The sequence below is a fragment of the Lissotriton helveticus genome, chromosome 7, assembly GCF_964261635.1.
Source record: "Lissotriton helveticus chromosome 7, aLisHel1.1, whole genome shotgun sequence".
Taxonomy (NCBI): domain Eukaryota; kingdom Metazoa; phylum Chordata; class Amphibia; order Caudata; family Salamandridae; genus Lissotriton; species Lissotriton helveticus.
In genome coordinates, this window is record NC_136068.1 from 181,261,371 (window position 1) to 181,288,857 (window position 27,487).

Consider the following 27,487-nt stretch of genomic DNA (forward strand, 5'->3'; position numbering starts at 1 on the left):
ATCTGTCCTATACCAGCCTACTGCTATTTCAACCACTCAGAACACTTTACACTGTCACCATACTCCAGAACCAAGAAAACCAGCACATAGACCTATATTTCACTCCCACATTCACACTTTTTCTGACACTGCCCCTTGCCCGTTCTTTCTCAGTCGCAAAACTTTCTGGCAATTAATTTAAGGAATGCCATCAAGCCAAATGGGCTAGTTGTGTGCTTTAAACTGCTACCCAACCCATCCAAATGGCTGGCTATGAAATACTTTTTTGATCTCTAGCATCCCACTGTCAATACTCTGTTTTAGTGTTGGAAATGCATCAAACCAGCAATCAGTAGTTGGGAATCTGTTGTATTTTGGTACTCTTTTTATGTAAGGTGTTTGTAAAGCACAAGCATGACCAGAATTGACAAATGCCGCTCTGTGGAGCACAGTTGAACACATACAATCCCATAAGAGTTACATCTAAGTTGGATGCTCATAAAATATTAACTGCTTTGCCGTTCTTGGAGAGTACAAATGGGGAGAGAATATTATCAGCACAGGTCTTTCTTAGATATATGGATTTATCGTGCCTGGATACAAATAAGCAACCCATAAAAATAATATTTCACCATCCAATTTCGAAAACTATTCAAAATGCAGAAAAAGCACGAAAGTTGTTTACAATTTTTGCTAAAATTAAATTAGGTAGGCGATTGCCGTTCGAAGCCAAACCTTTATGAGGTTTGCCATATCTATAGGATTCGTTGTTCATTGAGTTGGGGTGATTTGTTTAGGTGTCCCTGTAATCTTTGTGGGCAGTTTTCCATTATGACTAGAACACAGTGTTTATGGTTGTTCCCTGGTCTGTGACAGATGTATGCCTTACGCCCAGAGTGTACTTATGAACATCGGAATATTTATCCTGATGTATGTGGTGTTATTAAAATTTGTAAGAACAATGTTTTCTGTTTTTTTTTTTTTAAATAACAGAATCCCTGGAACATCATGATCAAACACAGACAAGTTCATAAAAGGGGCAGGCGTTCCCAGATGGCAGTAAGGTAAGACATGGAAGGCACATCATAGAACTCTAGGTTTCCTGTTGAGAGAAAATTTAAGCATGGATCACATTAGGCATTCAGGTTATTTTAACAGGAGCCACCTATAGAGAAAACAGCTTCCCTTATTTATTGTAGTCATGACAGAATTAGGGTCTACCTTAACCCGGGTCAGGCATGAATTTCTGTAGGTTCCATACCTAGTTTGATTTTTGATTAGGGAATCTAATTTGATTTCTACCAAAACTGGCCACTACCTTCCACCCATGTGGGAGCATCCCTAAAAACAAGTATTGACAAAGCCAATATGTCTGATGTTTTAAGGGGATATTTGTTGATATTTGGGCAACGATGTGTGTTGCCTCCGGCAGTTATAGAAAGTATATAAAGCATGAATAAATGAAGCAGATCTGTAAAGCACAAAACAGTTGCTCCAAGAAGGAGCGTCCCGGCGCTAGGTGAAAAGTAGGATGCAGTAAAAGAGTAGAGTTAAGTGGGACCAACCATCAATTAGGTCTCGGTAAACAGGTGGGTCTTTAAAACGCGCTAAAATTAATTCTCTGAAGCAGCCCCTCTAATGTGATCCAGTAAGAGGTTCCAGAGCTTTAGGGCCAGGAAAGAGAAGGAGCGCCCACCTGCTCTGGCCTTTTTGATCTTGGGGATGCAGAGTAGGTTGTGACTGGCTAAGCCTAAAGCTCTGTGGGGAAGATATCTTTTGATTTTATCGCAGATGCACACTGGACCTTTCAGCTGAGTGGCACAAAATGTTAATGTCCAGGCTTTGAATTCTATTCTTTCTTTGACGGAGAGCCAGTGGAGTCTTTTTAAGCCATTCTAAATTGCTTTCCTTTTAGGGATATATTTCGCACAAGTCTGCCTGCCACATTCTGGACACATTGGAGTCTGCTTAACAATACTTATGAAGAACCTAGGAACAACACATTGGCGTAATGAAATCTCTATGGTATTAATGCATGAACGATGATCTTTCTAGTGTGCTCAGGCAAAAATTCGAGAGTTTTTCTTAAGGTTTTCAGAAAGGGAAAAACAGACTCCTGCAGTAGCATTAACAAAAGGTTTGAAAGTGAGGGCATTGTCAAGCTTGACCCCCAAGTTTTTTGCAGTAATGGACGGAGCCAGGGGGAGTCCCATTTCAGAAGGCAACAGGTGGGTCAGATCCGGTATGGAAGGGGATGTGAAAATTATAATTTTGAATTTCTCCGAATTTAGGCAGAGGCAGCATTCATGCACTTAGCCAATGACTGCCGTTCGGCACCCCTGAGAATTGTCTCAGACCGAGGAATCAAGGTGTTTAAAGGTACACATTAATGGGGTATCATCGACACCACATAAAAACGCCACTCTAGAACAATAGCAGCAAGAGGAGCTGGATAGAAGTTAAAAAGGCACTGGCTTAAAGCAGAGTCCTGTGGAACACCACAGACGACCGCATGAAAGGCTGATGTAAAAGGAGCAGAAATACTGCTTGCTTGCAGTGGAAGATGAAGGATTTAAACCATTTCCACACAGTGCCAACAAATCCTGCTTTTTCCAGTCCAGAAAGCCGACAATAATTCTTGCAGAATTACAATGGCGTTAGTACCCAAGACCAGGAGGATTTTGATAAACTCAGTCACCTCTAGAAGTGCTGAAACCTGTTATGTAAACCTGAGTCAGGTGAGTGGTTGTTGTTTTCTCTGAACAGAACCATTCATAGATGTTAATCCAACCTGTAAAATTAAATAAAAAAGACATGTGGTAAGGGGGTGGTGGTGGATGGTAGACATCATGATTAACATTTAGTTAGGACCCTCATTCATACGAAAAACTATACACAAATTGAGATATAGCGCATAGATGTGAAAGCATGGCATGAAGGTGCTTTCAAGTATCGTAGTAAGGCGTTGTAGAAATACATTGCCTAGAATTTTCCAGAACTACCCCATGAGTTAAGGGTGCCGTCGATCATACATGATGATAGTGAAAAATGCTCAGCGCTTACCCCACATAGTACACAGGGATGCCTCAACGGGGAAAGCAGGCGTCTGAAAAAGGTACCTTGGTTGAGGAAACAAATTGAGAATGTATTGCAGTGTAATGGGCCACATCACATCTCTTCCGCATCTTTAGCTGCACTGACAAAATCACATAAGTAAGTCCAACCAGTGACAGGAGCCTCGGGTGAGCCTAAGGCCCTGGCAGCGAAGGCCCGCTGGGCCCACTCTCCCCACCGCCTTCACCACTATCCATCATTGGCTGCTGCACGGTGGGAAGCATGCTGTTAGTACTATGGCACACTCATACAAGGTCAGGGACCTGAGGTCTGCACCAGCCCATTTTGCGTGGCTGGACCCTCAGTGGAGAGGGCAGCACCTGGGCTGGGACCTGAACCGCCCTGCTTGGCCAACACCACCCGGCGCCTAGACCCCTTCCATTGGGGCAGACCGACAGCTGTGACCAGCATAAATCCAGACGTGGGCTGGGTGCTTAGAGACATCACTTCAACCTGTGCCAGCTTTGTTGCGGCGTTCGCGCATGCGGTACCTCCCCTGCCACAGTCAACGAGCAGAAGATCAAAGGCCCTAATCATTGACGAAGTGCGTGACTGGAACACTTTACACCACAGAAGCCTTTACGGATGATTAGCTGTGTCACTGGCACCCTCTCCGGTCCATAGACAGAACCCCATTCCCAGGTGCCTATGTGTCACTTACTGATGGCCCCTCAGAGCAAATATGGGCCACGATGACTGAGCAGAGAAGACTAACCTTTGACAGACCGGGACTCCAGACCGACTGGGACTGACTCTTGACATAGATGGCGAGGTGGGGTCGGATGCACAACCCCCGCCGCCTGAGGAAGCGGCGGCCATCATGGAAGAACTAACAGCAGGATTCCGAGCCATTGATGCTAGATTTGATACCCTGGCTGCAAGACTGGAATGAGAAAGCGGTTGGATGGACATGGCAGCCGTTTGAACGTGGCTGAGGAACTAATATCCTCACATGGACCAGGGACATGGCACGCCGATTGGAAAAAAACAGAACGGCTACTTAAGGCTGTGGCAGTTAAAAACGAGGATTTAGAGGCTAGACCCAGGAGAAACAATGTGCGAATTCTGGGGCTAGCTTAATCAACAAATTTGGGCGCTCTGAGCTATTTGTGGAGACTCTCCTCGTCGACTTGTTTGGGACTCAACACTTTTCCAAGGCATTGCTTGTTGAGAGGGTACACAGATCCCTGGGCCTTCGCCCCCCCCAGCCCCTCCCCCCGCAACCCCTCCACATCACATCATAGCGCAACTCTTGAATCATAGGGACGTGACACTGCTCTCCGACTAGCTCGAGAGAACTCCCTGTTTCGCTATCAGTGCTCTACACTCTCCATCTATCCTGATCCCACTGCCGTAGTACAAGAAGCACAGCGAAAATGTATGGACGTAAAGGTGCAGCTCCGTAAAGTAGGACATAAATACGCCATGCTATACCCGGCAAGATTGCGAGTGAGTGTAGACGATAAACCCCACTTTTTGACTTGCCATGGCCTTCTGCAAAACACAGAAAGATAGCAACCGCCAAAGCCCCCGTCCCTTATCTGGGTACCCGCTGCCAAATAGACCGTTAGCGTCCAGTGCAGAACTCTTCCCCTCTGACTAGCGATGATTCTTCCTCACTCCATTCAGTTTAACCTGCTAAGAACATATAAACCGGGATCAGTATTACTATGAACATATACATGGCTGAAGCTTGATCCGATGTTTAGAACTGCTATGTAAAAGCTACTCCACTTTAATACCTTTGTTCATGAAGATCCATGCAGACCGGACTTAAGACCCCCGAGGCGTTGCTCGCCCCCACTGATCACTCCAATTGTTTAGCTGTTGGGATTTGGTTTTTGGGCAATGGGAATTCGCCAGGATTTCCCCCCCCCCTGTGGTGGGTGAGCTAATTGGGTTGTGTTCACCTTTTTTTCTATTTCAAGCTCCTACCTTCCCTCTTGTATCTACCTATCCCCCTGACATATAGCACGCTCAGCAATCAAACACAGATGAACTTGACTCAGACACCTACGTGACTGAAGCCCCTAATCAATAAGTTGAGGCACGGCTTCTGACCTGGAATGTCCGCGACCTCAATAATCCCCATAAATGTAGGCTAGTATTATCCTACTTGCACAGACATCAAGATAGCCTTTTTACAGGAAACGCACCTCCCCCCGCAGTCCGCCAGTCCATTCGTCTCCTGCTGGGTGCCACCCAGATTTTGTGCTTGGCATAGCACGTACTCATAGACTCCCTTTCACGCATCATACCAACACTGCTAATGATCAGTGACAATACGTTCTAGCAGCCGGGACACTTCTGGGCAAAAAAACCCTGTTTCTCAACATTTACGCCCCAAACACAAACGACCCCTCCTCCTTCACCGGAATACTTAAGCAGACACAAACCAGACCCCTTATTTATTGGCGGTGACTTGCACCTACGGCTAGACCCCAGCGTGACACGTCTGGAACGGGGTCGGGTAACAAACCTCAGGCTCTTCTGGCTTTCCATAATCTCCTGAACTCACTAGCGCACCAAGACGCATGGCGCACACGACACCCAGGGAACCCAGGCTACACATTCCATTCAGCCCCCCACTCAGTGTGGACATGCATTGACTACTGGTTGGTCGACGCGTCCTCGTTAGTTCACACGAAATGTAGAAACACCCTCTCAGACCATGCGCCCGTGCTCCTTCACGTCACTCTCCTACTCCACAGGCTGAGAGCGTAGATGGGTATTCCCAGCTACAGCATTGTTGGATGAACTGTTCCGGTCAGAACTACACGAAGTTATCGATGAGTACTTCAACCTTAATACAGGCTCAGTGGTACAGCACTCTGTGCTATAGAACGCCTTCAAGGAGTATACCCGTGGTATCAGCATTTCTAGACAGTCAGTGGTACTGCAGGCACTACGAGGCAGCCTGACCTGACTGTAGAACTAGTTGATGGCTATGGATAATTCCACTGATGCTGCAGATCGATCCCTCAAACGGGAATCCCTGTTATTAGAAATCAACTATCTAACAGGGAGGCCATGTTGCTAGGCAAGTACCAGGTGGCATGCAGATATGGGGAGGGAGAACGTCCTGGACGCTGACCTGCCATCTTCGCCCCCCTCCGGTTTGGGGGGACATCACTTCCTTGTACCTGGAGGATGACACCGTCATCACAGACAATGAAGACATACTCATATACTCATTTACTGAGGAACATACTACAAGACTCTATACACCATTAAGCTCCCCACAAACCCCACATCTTATCACACATCTTATTTGGCTCATCTAGAGCAAGTGGCAGTGGCAATGGTGTGGCTAACCACCGGACAGGCCCAATTCCTCACCATACTCTTCAATGCTGAGGAGCATAGTCAGGAAATAGATTCTTTCAACGGCTCAAAGGCACCAGGCCCGGATTGCCTGTCTGGAACCTTCTATAAAGCATTGAAACAGACGTTGACGCCTCATCTGCTTCAAGTTTATTCCGAATCCTTTGACAACGGTATACCTACACCGACAATGCAGGAGGCAGCAATTACCCTTCTACTGAAAACCGGTAAGGATCCCAACAGATGCGCCTCATATAGACCTTTATCCTAATTAAACTTTGACAATAAGATATTGGGAAATATGTTGGCAAACAGGCTATAACTACTCTTAGATCAGATCCTTTCACCAGTGCAGTCCGGTTTCATACCACACGGAACAACCGCACTTAGCCTCAGAACTGTTTTCTCGGATTTAACATGGTGTCACCTATAACTCCTGCAGCAGTGGCACTTCTAGATGATGAGAAGGCTTTCAATTCATTGGAATGGCCCTTCCTCTTTGCAATACTTCTTAAGCTAGGCATACCAACAACTTTATAGTGCTAGTCTCACTCCTATACTCTTCTCCCACATCTAGGCTTCGGGTAAACGGCTCCCTTTCAGACCCCCTCCCCGTGTCATGGGGCACACAGCAGGGCTGCCCATTTTCACCACTACTCTTTATCATAGCCATGGACCCCCGATTAGGCATTTGCAGGAGAAGCACATGCACCGTGGCCTTCTGTTCTGTCTTGGCCCTCTGTTAATATCCTTGTACGTGGATGACATTCTGCTTTTTATAAGACACCCCGCTGAAAATCTAAACCCTCTTGTTGACGAGATCGTCCGTTTCGGAGACATGTCAGGCATGCGTATCAATTGGGACAAATCCAAGCTTTTCCCCTTGACAGATTCGACAACTCCCCTGTGCAGCGAGTTCCCTCTACGCTCTGCGACCGATACCACCAAATACCTAGGGATCACACTTCATAGAAACAAAGATCGGATAGCCCGTCTGAATTACAGCCCCGCCATTGATAAGCAGACCTCCCAGGTGGACCGGTGGGTCCGACTGCCGCTGTCTATGGCCGGCCGCATAGCTCTCATCAAGATTTATGTCCTTCCCCACTTCTTATACCTCTTTGTAAACATACCCATCCCTCTAATGAAAACGTATTTCTAGCAGCTTTGCGGCCAACTGCTCCGACTGATATGTGCCTGCCGGAGGCCCCAAAAACCATGGGATACACTTACACTCCCCTACGAACGCAGCAAATTTGCGGTCCCTGACTTCCACTTATATTATCTGGTTGCGCAAGCCCATTCGCTTACAACTGGTTCCATCCTAATGCCCGTATATGCTATAATAAGCCAGAGCGTGACCTAGCGGACCCTGTCCCGCTCACTGTGATATTCCCACAGTGCATTCAGTTGGACCCCACTAGCGTCCAAACTCTTTACACCACGTGCTGGGCCCGGTGGAAACTTAGCTGACTTTAGGATCAGGCTCTTTGTACTCTGCAAAACTTCCAGTGCCTCACAATCCATGGATCCAATTAATGTCCAGGAAATGAGTATTAAGTACCGTTCGAGGCATGTGGGCTGCTGAATTCATATCTGTGCGTAGATCGCCGCCTAGTGTTGGGTCCGGATGATTGCACTTTGTTGTCCTTGAAGAGTCTTCGAAGTATCACGAGATAGGTGACTCCTCCCCTGGAGTACAGTGCGCATGGGCATCCTTTCCATGCTCAGATTGTTTTTTCCCGCCATTGGGTTCGGATGCAAACTCCTTCTCTCCAACTCTGAGTCGAAACTAAACTTCTCTAAAGGCCAAAAGGCCTTCGATTTCGGCGGTATTGTTCTCGTTTGGTACCTCTCTACTCGATCCAACCTTCCATCTCGAATCGGTCGTCGACACGGGCCGATGGGCCTTTTCGACGCCACGTGAGCCGACCGTCGATGGAAAGAAGCCCCTTCAAAAGGTGCCCACAATGCAACTCAAAGTTCCCCCATACTGATAGGCACTCAGTATGCAACAAGTGCCTTTCCCCAGACCATAGGGAAGACACCTGCCAGGCCTGCGCCCAGTTCCGGTCGAAAAAAAACATACGGATCCGGCGGGCCGCTAGGCAAGAAATGCAGCGACAGGCACCGGAACCCGACAACATCTTAGATGATGACCAGGGTTTACCGGACGCTCAAGACTCGGACCTAGAGATCGTCACAGTCGAGGACTACTCCGACTCCGATGACGAACTCCCGTCGGGCCAAATCGTGAGTACAGTGCCCCCGACACCTATTGATCCGTCACCAAAGGCTCCGGTCGAGGCATCGCCAACAGGCCTTAGCCAAGATCATAAAAGACTTTCGACAGCCCCGCCTTCCGGCTCGGCTCCGAAAACAAAACCGAAACCTTCAGACACCCCAGGGCCTAGTAACGTTGCCCCAAAGAAGGTTCTAGAACCAAAAAAAGGTCACCGACCCGAAGGGCGTCGATCCAAAAAAGGCCGTACAGCCAAAAAGCGTCGAGCCGAAAAAGACTGTCGACCCCGCAAAGGCCGCTCATCAAAAGCCGTCGACCCCAAGAAGTCGGTCGAGCCGAGCAAGGGAGTGCAGCCGAAGAGCGCGGAACCGAGGACGGTCGCCGTCCCGACCAAGCCTGCGGTTCCAAAACCCGTCGACCCGGCATCCGGTGCCGTACCGAAACCGTCGAAGCCGGACAAACCTGTTGGCCCCGAAGACAACAGCTCCAAAGACACCGGTCGATCCCAAAAAGAACATCGATCCGGTAAAAGACACTCGTTCAAAGAAGCCTACGGAGCCCAAACAACGTGTCGACCCGAAAGCTCCCGTCGACCCAAAACAACAGGTCGAGCCAAAATCAGGTCCCGAGCCGAAAAAATCGAGCAAAACACCAAAGGTCGTCGACAAACCTGCCTCTGTCGACCCCAAAAGATCCAAGCCGAAACCCAGGACCGTAGAGGAAGAACTATTCCACCCAGATCCATCCGAGGACCAGGCAAAGATTTACATTAACCCAGACACTGGTAAAGTTACCATCCTGCATAGGAAAAAGAGACCTTTGGACTTTGCACCTGATTCACCTATCCCTCTGAAGAAAAAGGACTTTGGCACTTCTCCTACTAGACCCTCCCTCCCTTTCCAACCTATTATGCCCTCCACGCCACTTGCACCTACCTCACCTTCTAACCACGATGATGATGAGGGGGACACAGGGTATGAACCACAGCCCCTATATGACTTTCCTCAAGACCCAGATCAAGAGGAACCTTGGGAGGAGCCAACAGATCCTTATGATACACATCCTATCCCTGATGTGCCCACTTACCCTACTAAACCATCACCCACTGATGACACAGTAGTATTTTTTTTAATTTATTATTTTTTTTTTTGCAGAGTTTTATATAGCGTGAACTAGACCCAAACCGAATCAGGTATCAGAACGCTTCACATAGCACCAGTTACGTTACATGAGGACAGACACACATTCATTTTTAGGCACGGGGAGATTAAGTGATTTGCCCAGAATCCTTTAACCAACTCATAGACAGGGCAGCGCAATTCCACAACGTGGACATGCACACTGACCCGGTAGAGGAGGACTTCCTCTTTGACACTTTCACTACTCCAGAAAGGAGTGTCAAAACCCTCCCAATGTTGAAGGGAGTTCTAAAGCATGCCCCTGACATATTCAAAGACACAGCCAGGGTACGGGTAATCAATCCCAGAATAGAAAAAAAGTATAGACCGGCTCCTACAGACCCCACCTATATCAAGGGCCAGCTGCCACTGGACTCCCTAGTGGTTGCTAACGCACGAAAAAGAGTCAACTCTCAGACTACAGGGGAAGCACCTCCCCCTGATAAGGAGTCCAAAATCCTAGAGGCATCGGGATAAAGGGTAGCGGCACAGGCATCCAGTTCCTGGAAAATTGCTAACACTCAGGCACTACTAGCTCGTTACGATAGGGCACATTACGATCAGCTCGAGAGCCTTATGCAACATTTGCCCGAGCCGTTTAAAGCGCAAGCAAATGATCTTATTCAGGAAGTTCATCTCCAATGCCTCCATTAAATGTACGCTGGACGCTGCGGACACCGCAGCTAGATCCATTAATACTAGTGTCCTCCTCCGCAGACATGCATGGCTGCGGGTTTCAGGTTTTAAGAATGAGGTGCAGTCCACCATTCTCAACCAACCCGTTAACCCAGATTTTTTATTTGGTCCTGCGGTCGACACTATCTTAGACAAAATGAAAAAGGACACAGAGACAGCAAAATCCATGGGTGCATTGCAATTTTTGCAACACGGTGGCTCCTTTCGGCGCTCCTCATAAAGAGCAAACACACAAGGCAATGCTTCACAAACATCTACCTCCTACAAGAGTAACACACAAGGTTCCTTCACAAAGAACACCAACAGAGGTGGTTACAGAGGTAACAATCCTAAGGGAAGAGGGCGGGGAGGCAATAACACCAGGGCCTCCACCACCACAAAACAGTAACTTCATTACGCTGCCTCCGGAACACTTAACACTAGTCGGAGACAGACTACAACAGTTCCTACCTGTCTGGCACACACTCACCACGGACAGGTGGGTAAGAGAAATTATCCAGTCTGGTTACTGCCTAGAACTGACTTCTACGCCACCAAACATACCACCCAGACATCGTCCTATGTCCATAGAACACATCACCCTACTTCAACAAGAGGTGAAAAGCAGGCTGGAAAAGGGGGCCATAGAGCCAGTCCCTTTCCTCCAGCAAGGGACAGGAGTATACTCCCTATACTTCCTTATTCCCAAAAAGGACGGTTCCCTCAGACCAATATTGGACCTCAGACCCCTAAATCAATACATACTGTTGGAGCACTTCCATATGATCACACTACAGCAAGTGCTCCCGTTGGTACAACAAGGAGACTTCCTAGCAACACTGGACCTCAAGGACGCCTACTTCCACATACCCGTCCATCCTGCCCTCAGAAAATACCTCAGGTTCACCATAGAAGGGCAGCACTACCAATTCAAGGTTTTGCCCTCCGGGGTTACCACGGCTCCAAGAGTCTTTACAAAATGCTTAGCGACAGTAGCAGTGCATCTCAGGAGGCAACACGTCCATGTGTACCCTTATCTGGACGATTGGCTAATACAAGCAAAATCGTACCAAGAGTGGGCAGCACACACGTCACACACTATCCAGTTGCTTCACAGCCTAGGCTTTTCAATCAACTACACAAAATCGCATCTGCAACCTTCCCACAGACAGCAATACCTAGGAGCCACCATAAACACCTCAGTGGCAAAGGCGTACCCCAACACAGCGGGGATAGCCAGCATGCAGATACTCATCCGTAAATTCCTGCCACAGCACTCCCTGCCAGCCCAAGTTTTCATGCAGCTCATAGGCATGATGACCTCCTGCATATTCATTGTCCCCCATGCCAGACTTCAAATGCGCCCGTTACAGGAATGCCTTGCACGGCAATAGAACCAGGCTCGTGGACACCTAATAGACCTAGTGTTGGTGGACAGTCGCACACACAAATCTCTGCAGTGGTGGAACCCACAAAACCTTTTACAAGGGCAACTGTTCCAAGAGCCGGTTCCACAACTAGTACTAACAGCGGACGCATCATTAACAGGCTGGGGAGCCCATCTCTTTCAGTACACAGTGCAAGGGCTCTGGACAAACAAGCAAAAAAGGCTCCATATCAATCAACTGGAGTTGCTAGCGATCTTCCTAGCCCTAAAAGCCTTTTAAAAATACCTGTACAACAAGACGGTCTTGATTCGGACGGACAACATGACCGCAATGTACTATATCCAAAAACAGTGGGGGACCCACTCTCCACAGCTGTCCCATCTGGCGCAGAGCATATGGAGGTGGGCAATTCCAAAGAACATCTTTCTCCTAGCAGAACACCACCCAGGGAAGGACAATCAGATTGCCGACCTGCTCAGCAGGCACAGCCAACAAATACACGAATGGGAGATTCACCCCCAGGTTCTCCAACCATTCTTCGAGGAATGGGGTCACCCAGAGGTAGACCTCTTTGTTACAAAAGAAAACTCCAAATGCCAGTACTTTGCGGCCAGATTCCCACATCCGTTGTCACTGGGCAATGCGATATGGATGAACTGGTCAGGCATATTTGCTTATGCTTTTCCCCCAGCACCGTTGATCCCGCTGGTGGCACGCAAACTGAGACAACACTCACTTACCCTGATCCTGGTTGCTCCCACATGGGCGAGACAACCATGGTGCACAACGTTCCTAGAACTTTCAGTAGTTCCTCATCAAAAATGCCTTGCTCTACATCTTCTAACTCAGAACCTTGGAGAAATATGGCACCCAGATCCCAACCAAATGAACCTAGCGATTTGGCTCCTGAGGTCTTAGAGTTCGGTTACCTAAACTTGCCCCCAGACTGCATGAACATCATTAGGGAGGCAAGAAACCAACCACAAGAGCGTGCTATGCAGCAAAATGGAAAAGATTTGTTATTTACTGCAACAATAACCAAATCAACCCATTAGACACTTCCATTCAGAACATTATATGCTACCTGCTGCACTTAAAAAGATGTAACTTAGCATACTCTTCCATTCGCCTAACCTCGCTGCTATAGCAGCATACCTTCAGAACAGGCAACACCTTTCGCTGTTCAGGATACCAGCAATTAAAGCATTTATGGAGGGCTTAAAGAAAGTGATCCCTCCAAGACACACTTCTTCCCCAGTCTGGAATCTAAATATAGTGCTTACCAGACTCATGGGACCTCCTTTCGAACCTCTACACTCATGCGAATTGCAATTCCTAACATGGAAGGTCGCATTCTTAGTTGCCATCACCTCACTCAGAAGAGTGAGCAAATTGCAAGCACTGACAATTCAAGAACCCTTCATGCAGGTACATGCTAACAGGGTAGTTCTTCGAACAAATCCTAAACTCATGCCTAAAGTCATATCCAACTTCCATATTAATCAAGCAATAGAACTGCCAGTATTCTTTCAGAATCCAAAACAGTAGCTGAAAGAGCCCTGCACACACTAGACGTTCGGAGAGCTCTACTATACTATGTAGACAGAACTAAATCCTTTAGGAAAACAAAGCAACTGTTTATTGCTTTTGCATCACAGCACAAAGGAAACCCTATTTCAAAGTCAGGAATAGCCAGATGGATAGTTAAATGCATCCAAATATGTTATCTAAAAGCTAAACGCACTTTAACAGTCCCCCCTAGAGCATGGCTTTCGTAGGAAATATTCCCCTCGAAGACATCTGTAAGGCAGCCACATGGTCCACCATACACACTTTCACTAAACACTACTGTGTAGACGTGCAAGCAAAACAGCAAGCTGCTGTAGGCCAGGCTGTCCTCAAAACTCTTTTCCAAATTGCTGCAGCTGACACAGGTGGCCACCGCTAGAGGAGATACTGGTATTCAGTCTATGCACAGATATGAATTCAGCAGCCCACATGCCTCGAACGGAATATGCTACTTACCAGTATACATCTGTTCTTGGCATGTAGGGCTGCTGACATTCATATCGCCCGCCCTCCTCCCCGGCGCCTGTCGCAGCTGCAGCATTATCTCTAGCATGGTCATCTCTTACTTTCCTATCTCTACCTCTGCCACAATGGCGAAAAACAATCTGAGCATGGAAAGGATGCCCATGCGCACTGTAGTCCAGGGGAGGAGTCACCTATCTCGTGATACTTCGAAGACTCTTCCAGGACAACAAAGTGCAATCTTCCGGACCCAACACTAGGCGGTGATCTATGCACAGATATGAATGTCAGCAGCCCAACATGCCAAGAACAGTTGCATACTGGTAAGTAGCATATTCCTTACAAAAGCTGCATGTCCACACATTCGGAGATCTTTTCCCGGACAAACATATTAGACCACTATCAGATCTATCTAATAGCACCGAATTATCCCACGTGGACAGATTCATCATCACTAAACTGCACGGTGCCGTGTGTGCAGTAATGCTGTACTCCCCTCTCTCCCCAGTGGAATTTCCACCACTTACACTTCTTATAACGGACAATGACGGCTCACACCTGATCACCACACTCTAAGCATGGTCTCGAGCAACCTTTCCATCCATACCGTTCGTGAAATTTGCATCAATATCCTTGTATAGTTTTTTCCCTTTATTACCCTAAATGTCTGTTACACTGCTTTGCACTTACTTCTATTCCATTATGTAATAACTCTTCTCTGATTGGATCGCACCTCCAAGTCGCCCTGCCCTGTTCCATCTCCCACTCCACCTGTAGTACATCAGCTTTGCTCACTTGCTGTCCTACCTGTAAGGCAAGATATATGCTACTTGTTCTGTCAACACCACTGGTGCTATGTGTTTTGCTTCTGCAACCACAGAGAGAATCCGTGGAGTCCCCCTCCCATGAGAAGGGACATACCCTAGACCTCATCTGAGCCACTCAGCCACAGGCTAGGCTGACGGACATCAGACCATGTAGTTGGTCAGACCACTACCTGATCAGGCTCCGGATCCCCCAAGCTAGGCACCCCATGCAACCCCCTGGAATTGAGAATGGTACAAAGATAGAGCAAAATGGAGGCAGGCAGCCTAGGGGACGCTCTGCAAGGCAACTCGCCAAGGAGATCACAGCCGGAGGATCTCGAAGAGCAGAGTGAATCATTCACTAACCAGTTGAGAGCAGCCATCAATAGGGTGGCACCTACTCGTAGAGAAAGAGTGAGGAATAAGGGCAAGGGAGCCCCCTGATTCACGGACGAACTAAGGGGACAGAAACTGACCCTACGCCAACACTAGAGGCAGTGGCGTAAGTCATATGACCCTGAGGCGCTCAAGGAATGCAGGGCCAGGCTAGCTACATAAAAAAAGCCGTTATGGCAGGAAATACTATGAGGCCAGGATCATGGAGGCCGATAAGCAAAAAGAAACCTTTAGAATTCTAGAGGAACTCAGTCAAACGCAGACGCAGGAAACAATCGCTAGCCCGGAACACTGCAACAGGTTCCTGACCTTTTTCCTAGATAAAGTAAAGGACATCCTAACTGATATACATAATACCCCCACCAGCCAGAGCCCACTGGTTATGGATGAGCCACAATGTGACTTTAGGGAGCCTCTCGCCTCCTTTTCGAGGCTAGACCATGACTTCTTGTCGGACATTGCGGCTCAAATTAAGTCAGGCTCACCAGTGGACCCATACCCACTAAGGATATTCAAAATGGCTCTACCAGTGATAGAGGGAGAGATCCTCGCTCTGATCAATCTATCGCTGGAATTTGGGAGGGTCCCTAGTAACTTCAAGGAAGCCAGAGTAACCCCCCTATTGAACAAGGCGGGGGCAGACGTCACTAACCTGAAGAATTATAGACCCATATCTTGACCTCCTTTCTTGGCTAAAATAGCGGAACAGCATGTCCTTAAAACCCTGTCCCTATTTATTGAGAAACATCAGCTACTTGACGTTCAGCAGGCAGGATTCTGGGCCCAACACAGCACAGAGCTGGTGATGCTGTCGGTGTTGGATGAACTCGGCCTCACGGCCGACAGCAAGAAGCCATGTGCCTTGGTTCTTATAGACCCCACGGCTGCGTCGATACAGTCCACCACAGCCAACTCCTGGTAAGAATTGGGGACTTGGGCATCAGTGGGATGGTATATCAGTGGATCGCCTCCTTCCTGATAGCTCGGACTCAAAGGATCCAGATGGGTGACTGCATGTCAAATAAAGGGACTTTAACCTGCAGAGTCCCACAAGGGTCGGCACTATCTCCTCTACTGTTCAATATCTATCCCAGACCATTGGTGGTGGCCATGGCCCGCATGGACTGCCAGGTGTTCAACTATGCTGATGACACACAATTCTTCAAATTGACAATACCTCCCAAGTCCACTCACGCGTGCAAAATATTCTCAGATACGTTGTCAACTGGAGGACCGCTAACTCACTCAAAGTTGATCCGGACAAAACTGAGGTCCTAGCCATCACCACAGGAAGCAACCCGTGGACTGACCTCTTCTGGCCCCGAGCTGGGCGCCACACCCACTCCAGTCATAAAAATCATACGCATTAAAATAGACAACAAACCACATTGTCTAATCAAGTGTCCTCCGTGGTTGGGACCTGCGTGGGCCCGATGAGACAGCTGAGGAAATGATCACCCCTCCTCTAATTTTCCACCCTGCAGACGGTGGTGGCTGCATTGAATGTGTCCCGCCTGGACTATGGCAATGCGCTATACATGTGACTACCTGAAAAGCTGTTAGCCAAACTGCAAGTAGCTATGAATGATGCAGCCAGGCTGATGTTCAAGCTCCCTAGAGGGGCACGGGCCACATCTCTGTTGCAACAGCTACACTGGCTCCCCATCAAACAGTGAGCCAGGTTCAAGGGCCTCTGCATTGCACACAAGGCCCTTTATGGAGAGGCTCCAGTATACATCAAGGAGCGCCTGTGGAGATACGTCCCAGGATGCACCCTCCGGTCATGCGAGGCAGGCCGGCTGGCCTGTCCACGGTTAAACACGACCAAAGGGGGTCAAGCCTTCTCGGTCTTGATCCCGCAGTTGTGGAATAAGCTACCAGGAAAAAGCCCTTCTCCCGTTTAGAAAAAAAACGTGAACACCCTCATCTTTACAGAGGCCTTGACATAATGCACGCTTTGACCTGGGACCAACAGTCACTCACTTGGGGGGGTCCGTAGCTACTCTCTCTTAGCGCTTAGAGACCTGCGGGTGATTAGGCGCTCTACAAATCCCAATTAACATAACATAACAGATGGGATACACAAATATAACTCTTGTTTAACATGACATCTTTGTACGTTACAAGGTCTACAGTGGCATTCTCATCCGCTCCATCACCTCCCATACTCCCGTCACCTTCCATACAAACTGCGGTGTTGGGCTCGCACCTGCTCTCTGAAAATTCGTTCTGAGTCACAAAGCAGAAGACTCCATCTTACCCTTAGACTGCCAGCATATCTCTCCTAGCCAGATCCAACAGCAGTTCTTCCAAGATGTTGTGTGAAAGATGGCACACTGTCATCGCTGCAGAGAGCAGCACGTGGGTGCCTTTGAACGACAGGCATAACAGTTCAGTTATTGATCACAGTATTTTAGTGGTGCCTTTTCCACAGCTGAGGATCGATTCAAATCCGGTATAGCCTAGTATCTTCTACTGGGACTTAGCCGCAGCTGTTCTTCACATCCCTGTTTTTGTTCCCCTACAAGCAAGCATGGTCATCCCAAATGTCCAAGGAGATCAAATGTGGATTAGCACAGAAGTGGGGTAAGTGTTGATGCCTCTCAGCGTTAAGCATTTGATCCATGCGTTGAGGGAGTTAGGTGGTGGTGTACAAGGTCTGGCAGACTTGACATGCAAGCCGCCATCTTGCGTTCCTCGGCCTTGCCATGTCAGAATCTGAGCAGAATAGTAGACCTAACCAGTAAAAAATAGAACCATTATTCTCAATTCCACAGTGTTCCTGGGGCTAAATGATGCAGCTTTGAACAGTACATGGAACAATTTGTACAGTTTGTGACTTACTTGTACATTTTCTGTAGTTTCACAGATCCCACTGTGTCTATGGATTTGCTGCGAGCTGTGCTGCAACCCAGCATCAACGAAGAGATCCAAACTGTCTTCAACAAATACATGAAGGTAAGGGTTGCATGTTGCCTTTGCATCATTATTTCTTTCATATTTTACACCATGAAACTCCACACACTTGAAGCTTGGTTTAAACTGGCCACAAAAGAATTGTACTGAGGGTAACCTGCACACTGTCTGTGAATGGTTTACAGACGACATATTTGATATGGCTGTCTGCTTATCAACGGGTGTGTTGATTTAACTAATAAATGCAGATCAGGAAAGGATGTCTCCTTCTTTGTGTCAAATGTGGCCGAAGCTCAAAGTACTCTTGACATAAATGCAGCTCTATTGTATAATTTGTTGATTACATAACATGTCCACTGAAATCAGGGCATGGGAGATTTTGTCCACAGCCAGTTTGCTATCTGACATTGACTTGAATCAAATTAATAGTCTCCGACCTTAAGTCTTTTTTTTTATTTTTTATGGACAGTTCTTTCAGAAGGCAGCCATAAATGTCAGAGAAAACGTTGGTGAGGAAGTCGATCCAGAGCAGCTCATCCAGGATGTCTGTCGCAGCACCCTCGAGCAGGTCAGCTCATACACAAACCCCTGGGCAGAAGTCACTTTTTGTCTTTTTCTTAAATAGAATACCGGTACCCATTCTGTTTAGTGGAAAGCTGTGGGTGAATGTGCTGCAGAGAGTGCTGCAGATTTCAGGATCTTTAATGACTGTCGATGCTCTTGATATTTATGTAAAGCTCTTCTTCATTTCCTCCTTCTCTCAGGCCAAGCTTCTTTTCTCGAGCAATGACAAGGCAGTAGTCAGACCCACCAGCGAACTTGCAGGGTTTAAGGTTTGTGTCTTCTCCTTAAGTGGAAAAGTCAGTAGTGAAGATTTTAGCATTTGTGTTACTGTTTTTTTATTGACATCTGTATAGTGGGTTGCTGTCATTTGTGTGTCTCTGTTGTGCTTTGTGAACCTTGGCATAATTTCCTGCAAACCTGTGCTTGCTTGACAGATTCTTAGGCATATATTGCAGAGTTCATTTTGTTCTATTAAAGGCCTCTTAACACTTGGTTTTCATTGTTTGGGTAGAGGGATGAAAGGAGGAGGGGAAGAAAAGGGTGTTGGGAGAGGGCTATTATTTTGTCTCGTTTCTGTGCAGGTTGTCCTCAGGACTTGTGACTAGCTGGTTGGGCCTTGCTCCAGGGGAGTGTGGCTGAATGGGTTTTCAAGTGTCTGAATGGAAGGGCGGGCTTTTGAACATTGCATCACCTGGCAGGCTCTCTTGGCATGGTTACTTGGGTTTTAAGGGAGAACACTGGTGTGTGCAGTGCCCAGGATGAGATTTTAGTTTTGTATGATATTAAATTTTTGTCTACCATCAACTATTCTTTCTCTCTCTCAGCGAGCCCGGCAGGTAGATGAAGAATCCAGTCAGAGGGGAAGTCCTATTCTCAAAAAGGTAAATTTCAAATCCGGTGCACTTTGTGGGGTTGTTTTGGGGTCAAGGGCTCCATTGGTGTGCGAGTGTGTTAGTATTTAGTAGTTAGTATGTTTCAGTGGCTAGATGTATGTTGGCGACATGTTATAGTGACTGGGAATTCTGTGCAGGTGTGTGTGTGGTTTAATTCGTATTGAAAGCAGGCGTGTTCTGCAAGTATTGATGTTCCAGAAACTCAGAGTCTAAGAATGGAGTGATATGTGCTGGAAATGGGTGCCTGTGAGGCTACTTGTATGTTTGTTGTACATGGTCTATGTCAGAGTACATGTAGATTTTTAAGGGTTTGTTGGTGCTAGTTAGAGTTATAAAGTTTCATAAACCATTTTAACTTTTGGAAGTTTATAGCCCTGATTCGAATAGGTCCGATAAGGGCGAGAGATTTATAGCACATTACCATTGCAGTAAATTCATCCTTTTCAAAAGTTTTGACTTGAAAATTGTGCACAATGAGGAATCAGTATTGAGCTCGCCTTTATTCCACATGTATTGCCTTTTCCATGCAATACATTTCGCAGGTTTGACTTGCCGAAATCTGTCGTGGGGCTACCAATGGGATGCAATAGTTACTTACAGTACTTGAATACCAGTTCTTTTATGCTGCTATTTTACAGAAAAATCTGAATTCTACCTTCACTTCGAAATCAGAACTCAAATGTTGACCACTTAACAATGAGGTTAGGCCCCTTGCTTTACATGTCCTGTATAATCATACTTGTGTTGGCCTGGATATTCAAAGAAGCAAATTGGAGATCTGAGGTTACATGTGGATTGTGCAATGATTTTACTGCATATTTAACAACTGTCCGACAAAGTTCACATAATTTTATCCAACCTTTAATTGCAATCATAGAATGTTGAGAAAATACTATGAGCAAATGCTTATCATTTAAACATGTAACATATGTATTGATTTCCATTATGTGTATTTTTTTTTTTATTGTTATTGTCTGTGCCTGTTCATTTCTTCAAGAAGTAAGGTTTTGTGTTGCTGTGTGTAAGGGTTCATCCGTATTAGAAGGGGGCGCAGCCTCAACTTTTTTCATTGGAGATATAGTTATTGTATTATTGTTGAGTATTCCTATTTTAATGACTTCCTTTTTTTCATACTCAAATTACCTCTGGTGCAATAATAAATCTGTCATTGATACTAAACAACTCCATAGATGCCTTTAGCACCTGGTGTCTTAAATATTCAAACGTGGACCCTGGTCTCCATATTGCATGTGTACAAATGGGTCTAGTCATTGGACTTCATCAAGTATTCACGAATCTTTCAGTCATTTCTGAGGAGGTAACACTGCTTTTTCTGTTGTAGTAAATATTATATATATATATATATCATAAGTATATACATCTGTTAACCGATTTAAACCAGCCTTTATTGGTCTGTGGGTCTGTCTGTATCCATCTGTTGCCTCTTTCCTTAATGTAATACCGGCTAGAACAATATTTTTTTCTGCTTTAAAAATTTTGCTCTCATTTGCTTCGTAATTCCATAGTCTAACAATTACTACATTTGGGCTTTCCTCTGTCTGCTACTCTAGAATATTTGATATTGTCTTGCCCACACAATACAAGAATGGGTGTAGTGATGGCAATTATCCTACCTAGACACTGTTTGGGTACTTTAAATCTTTTCATCAGCTGCTGCTAGCAGGTACCAGTACTATGATGAAATGCATTTATTTCTTCCTAGATTCTACTTAATTTGAATTGTTTCTTGTCCAGTCCCGTCTTGTGTTTCAACCAGAAGGTCAATTGTATTTATTAGAACTAGACCGGTGCCGTCGTGTTATTTTATTCCAGTGTTCCAAAAGAGCAGTTCATCTTAGTCTATTAATTGACCCCATCTTCTTATTCCTTCACTTTAAAATGGATTGCATAACAGATCTTGCATAACTTCCGGTGTGCCCGCGCAATTCCAAATTGAAGCAAGCTTACTAGAGTATGAAATTCCCATCACAGATCTGACCTCATACACTATCCTTGCAGCTGCTTGAAGGACCTGTACTCATAACTTTTTAAGAAATCTAGGTGATCCAAACTTCTAAAGAAAACCCACCTTACAAATATCATTAATCATAGCTTTTAAGAGGCTTCCTATATTTGACGGGTCAGAACTTATCAGCACCCTGCAATGTTTTAGTTGACAGGCCCAGCGGGATAGCTGCAGGTCCCGTAGCGCTAATCCTCATTTAATTAATTTACTTCTCATCTTCTCAATGAGATTATTACACTATTAGATCCCCCCCCCATATAAAACTGCTCATTTTCCCATGCTTCTTAGCTTTCTTGTTTATATGGTGGAAGTTTGCTGTCAAATAGAAAGGTGAACTTATGTCAAATCGCCTTCTTAACCAGATTTGCTTGGCCACATAATGTTAATGGAAGATTCTGCAATTTATTGATCAATCTTTCTACTTCCATCAAGGCTTTTTTTTTTAAATGTATCTCAGTTATTTTATCAAGATTCTTAGCCACATTCATACCCTTTATTTCATTCATACCCTTTATTTCTTCCTTGCTTTCTCTACTTTCCCAAATGCAATTCCCAAGTCATGATCGCTGTTTTTGTGTTGTTTATCTTATAACCAGAAAAGCGGCTAAAAGAGAGTATTTCCTGTTGTATATGTGGAAATGTTCACCCAAAATCAGCTGTTTAGCTAAAAAGGCGGTCTGAATATAGAGCTTTTGTTTTTTTTTAAAACATGTTACAGGAAAAGTTACAATATTGTTATTTAATCTAAGATTCTGTGCAATTGGGCCATATAGATCAAATACAATAGGGAGAAGTGGCCAGACCGGCCTGGCCGCTCACATTATATTAAACTGTTCTTCCGTCAGACTGCCATTAACTAAGAATCTTGCCTTGGAAGAACTGTATATACAGTGTATTATTGAACAGGTGATGTTCCCTAATCCTAAGTGTTTTAACACTTCTCTCAAACATTGTCATTTGACATGGTCAAAAGTCTTTTCTGCGTCCAGACTTATGAATGCTAGTTGGGTTAAATAGATAGAAGCAAGATTTATGGCCCCTATCAGAGTATGAGTTAACTCCTACGAGTATCCTCCCACCTGACGAAACCTGTTTGCTGGAATGCTGTAGAATATTTTGTAGTTGCAGTTCAGAAGAGATATAGGTTAATCAGATTCACACTTGATTGGTGTGTTATTTGGTTTTAGGATTAAATTGAGCATTGCTTCCTGCCAAGAAAGTGGTTACTACACTCCATTTACTAATATTGTATTGAACAGCATCTTCCATTTTGGGATTATTACTTCAACAAGTCTTACATAGAAATCATTAAGAATGCCTCCTGGACCAGAGACTTTTCCTTTCTTAATCTTCATCATCAATCAATCAGTTGATTTGTATAGCGCAGCTAACCACCCGAAAGAATACCCAGGCGCTTTAAGTTTCTAAGTATGTCCTTCTCCCTCATTTCTTGACTTATTGATGATTGAAATTCATTTTTGACAGATACTTGCCTTCCAATTATAATTTTTAATCGAGAAGATTAAGCACATTATCTTCTTGATATGTTTTCTGATAAATGTCATGGCAGGCATATCCAGTATCCTGTTTTGTAACCAAATAAGAGTGTGTATCTTGATCATATATTTTTCTAAATAGGATTTCTGCTAGTTGTCTGTGCTAATTGCTTGCCACGCTTTTCTCCGTACTCTAAGGTTCCAACCTCCCGTTATTTACATATCTTCTCTTCCAAGTGAGCTTTCGAACTGCCAGGGTACGGCAAAGCTCACTCGCAAGGAACGAACATCCAGGAAATTAAAACTAAATGTAAAAAGTCCAACTAATCTGTGCTCATCAGGATGCTCCTTGCTTGTGCAGTTATATATATATCCGTTCAGAAGAATCGGCTGGGGTTGGGGGGGGGGAGGAGGTTCTCATTTCTGACTCGTTTCCCAGAGTAGAGTTCCCGACTGGCTCCTCAGGCTCCTCTGTGTTTGGACTCTTATAGTAAGACTACTGTCTATAATTTTGTATCAGTATTGTGTGCAGTTGTAGTAATGATAACTGTTAATGTACACCTGAGAATTTAGTAAAATATATATTTTTAAAATTCTCTCAACAACAAAAAATATTGCAATCCCTACTGTCTCTGTGTGGATCACCATCTGATTCTCGGAGATGATGTTAGCATCACAGGTGATTCTGGAACAAACTTGTGAGGGCATTGTCATCTGGGAAGTTTTCATCTTTATTTTTTATCAACGACTTTTAAGAAAATATGTGATTAATTGATAATCAGACAATGGAAATGAGAGAGCATTCATGTCGTCTGGAGTTCATTTGTATAATATGGGCCACTGCCAGCACAGAATGATAGCAATAAAATGCATATTTCCAGCCCTTCCACCAGATACCCAGCTGTTGGCGTCTCAGCAGAGCCACATTGCCAATCATAGTTGGCATCTTAGATCTCTGTGCCGTCCAGCTAGATGCTAAAATCTGAACGGTTTTCGTGCTGGGTAAAATTTGAAGTTGTACATAAAAGTTCCTGGCGGATTTTTACCGGCCTTTATATCTGTTTTTCAAGACAATTGTGAATTCCCTCCTAATTTGAATAGGGCATGATACTTCCAGTGATGAGCACTGTTAAGTTTGAGAGTAGCATGAGTGGGACTGAAAGTGTAATCTTGGTCACATCCCAATATTACTACCCGACCATGAGTCAATAAATCAGCAGTAGTTCCGCACGGTGGTACCTTAAAGTAGCTCCTCTTCCCATGTTCCTACCTTGTCACATTTCCTAGAGTTATATTGTGCACCCTGCACTGGCTCCCTAACAGCAAGAGCACTTGGGCTTTACTGTGGGATGTTACTAGGTGATGCTATGTAACCTGGACCCAGCTCTATTATAATTTCCAAATATGTAGCTGAAAATATTGGAAGAACTATGTGAGTCTCTTTGGATGTTTGAAGTGACACTGCAAGAAATGCCTTGTGTGTGTCGATTTAGACTATGTGGAGGAGTTTGTTTTTGTGTTTGGAAGTGGCTGATTTCTGCAGGTTCACGTGGAAGGACGATTGAGTTTATTTGGAGGATTGGATTAAAATAGGAATCTGTTAGGAGTTTGGTTGTGAGATGGGCGAGTCAGTGAATTAGTGTGATTCAAATGGCGCCTGCTTTGCAGTGTCTGTGTGTGCCTTTAGGAGCGTTGTTCTAAGCATGCAATGCATTTTTTGCAAACTGTGAGAGGGAGCATATGTTTGGTGTGTGGATAACTGAGGTTAGTATATTTGCAAGAGATTCTTTCAGAGCATGTGAGGTGCTGTCTACAAATGTGCGTATGTGCTTGAGACTTGCTATGGTGAATATGTGGTTATTGCTGTGACATTTGAAATGTAACTGGAGCTATCCATCTAGGGCAGAGAATTCCTCTCCATCCATGTTATGCATGTTGGATTGTGTTTCAGTGTTGCTATGTCTGAGGCAGCTATCTCCTCTCTTATTTCAGTAGGTACATGAGATACTGCCTACTGGGACCAGGTCAGCATTAGACACATGTTAGGGATTTGGAAGTGTGAGGATTGGTGTCGGTAGTCTTTATTTCAGCAAACTTCTGAGTAACACCCTTCATCAGCCAGGCTAGCTTGAATCCGGCGGCAAAGTGAGCAAGGGACCCACATCTGGGCATACCCTGCCAACTTAGGGCGGACAAAGCAAACACAAGGAGATGATGGACGGAGCGCTGAAAGTTTTCAGACACTCACCCCCAGTCACAGATCTGGGTTGAATCCATCATCATTCTTTAGCTCACTTCGCAGTCTTTATTTCAGGTCTGGTGTTACAATATACTTACTTATAGGGGCTTTCATCCAACCCTCTTCATCCATTTGTCTGTTATTGACACTCACACCTTTCTTCCACCCTCAGCATCATACACAATGGCCATGTTGTCCAGCCCACTTTAGCCATTGGGTATTTTCACAATGAGGAGCATATCCCCCAACAATTTAGTTTCCTGCAGGGCAGGGACCACTATGGAAATGTGTGCTTTTTTTTGGACTAAAACATGTTTCTAGACATTGTTTGTTGTTATTTTTTATTATTATTTTATTTTAGGTTGAGGAGGGCCCGGCAGCAATTTCAACTTCAGTTTTGCCCCAAAAAAAAAAAAACAGGCATTAACTAAACCAGATGCCTGGCAGCCATTGCCAGACCTATTGAATTTGCTAATTCTTGTTTTTAAAACTTCTTGGGTAGGCAATGCTTAAAACTCTTTTCTTTGGGGCATATATTATTATTATTATTATTATTATTATTATACCACCAATGAAACACAGCAAAAGGCTTCTATTGATCGGTGAGGACGGATGTTTGTAGTACTGTGTTGGAGGCTACTTTTTACAGCCTACAGCTGTATTACCTGGTTCAGCATATGACTGTATGTAATTTATTGAGGCTTAAGGCCATTATATGGGTGGCTGGTGGGATGGACACAGTATTTAGAAAAATATGGTGTTCTTTCTATTACAGAGAAAAGGACGGCCGCCAGGAAACATGTCTCAAAGTGAACGTGCTGCCCTTGGCATAGGAGGGTGAGTACTGAAGCAAAAGGAAAGGAAGGTTGACCCTAAGATCTTTCCTACTTAATTTATATGCCCTCTGACATGTGTCCTTGTTGTATTTATGTGCCTTATATGTCACGAAACTAGCTACAGAACAACAGAGCAATATATATAGGTGTACAATCCAAGGATGAATTTCATAAGAAAGAGAAGGAAAGCATGGGGTGTTAGCTCTTTCACTATTATGTTGCCTGTACCTTGTGTCATGGTTACGATTGCCACTACTGATGGCAGGCGAGCAGTATTAACCAGCAGGAGTAAACTATTCACACCTCTCTCTCCTTAGGTGGAAGATTAAATCTGAACCAGTTCGTCGAGATGGCCCAAAGGTAAAGTAAAAAAGGGAACTTATGGTTTTCTAAATAAAAGAAGGAATGGCTGGATGGTAGCGGGTGGCAGGGGCTTGTGAGGAGAATGAGTTTCGATTTCTATTGATGTGGGACATTTCTATTCTAGCAAAGGTGGGAGGAGGCGACAGTGGCTGTCGAAGATTGTTTGTTTACATGTTACAAACTCAATCAAAAGATTTACAAAAAAGAAAGGATGGAACCCTTTTTGTGTGGATGAAAGTTACAAGTTTATTGGCAAGAGCATGGCTGACTTTTGTTACAACCACTGGTGCTTCTGTGGTGTGTGCATAAGCAGTGTTTAGGACAATGGCTGAGCTCGTCCTGAATGGCTCTGCTGCTTTCCTAGACCGTGAATGGGTTTTTGGGTTATCAAGTGGAATTAGGTCTACTTCTGGTGTGTGGGTAGGAACACTGGTGCATGCTTTGTGGATGGGAGCCATTCATGTCTTTCGTCTAGGTGTGGGTGTGAGCATTGCTATTAACCCGATAAAGGGTTGGGAGTAATACATCTGCAGGGCCAAATGTATTAAGCCATTTTGCAGTTGCAAACCCTGTGATTTGCATGTTAGAGCATTTCCATCCGCAAAGTGGCTTTTTGGTGTGCACTAAACCCATTTTGTGGTTCAGTAACGGTTTACCAAATCAAAATGGTTTTACAAGGATGTTTAGGCAATCCCTTCCAAATTTTACTTCTGTGTCAGATGATCGATAGCAGTCGTAATTTTTGTTGCCAACCATTGAAGTTACTGACACCGCAAAGGAGGTGGTAGGGCTTTCCCAAAAAAACAAAGGGATGACCTTGGAAATGTTAAGAAAATATATGTATGGAGGAGTACTGGATCACTGCCAACTCTCAAACACACTCTAAAAAAAGTAAACGTTTCTTTTTAAAAGCAGCCCCATTTCATTTAGAGAAAACAGGCTGCATTAAAAAAAGGTTTCTTTTAACGCCATCACATTCCTTTGATAGCCACCAATTGAAGCGTGTCTCGATTAGAGACCT

At 45.2% G+C, this 27,487-nt stretch overlaps 1 protein-coding gene across 1 annotated transcript in view; it reads left to right on the forward strand.

The window, feature by feature from the left end:
• The window catches only part of DNTTIP1 (deoxynucleotidyltransferase terminal interacting protein 1), a 56,757-nt gene that overhangs the window by 15,230 nt on the left and 14,040 nt on the right, over positions 1-27,487 (forward strand). The window contains exons 2-8 of the mRNA XM_078651892.1: positions 973-1,043; positions 17,995-18,091; positions 18,519-18,617; positions 18,814-18,882; positions 19,438-19,494; positions 26,043-26,104; positions 26,421-26,463. Coding sequence (XP_078508018.1) covers positions 973-1,043; positions 17,995-18,091; positions 18,519-18,617; positions 18,814-18,882; positions 19,438-19,494; positions 26,043-26,104; positions 26,421-26,463 — 498 coding nt within the window. The remainder of the gene's footprint in view (positions 1-972; positions 1,044-17,994; positions 18,092-18,518; positions 18,618-18,813; positions 18,883-19,437; positions 19,495-26,042; positions 26,105-26,420; positions 26,464-27,487) is intronic.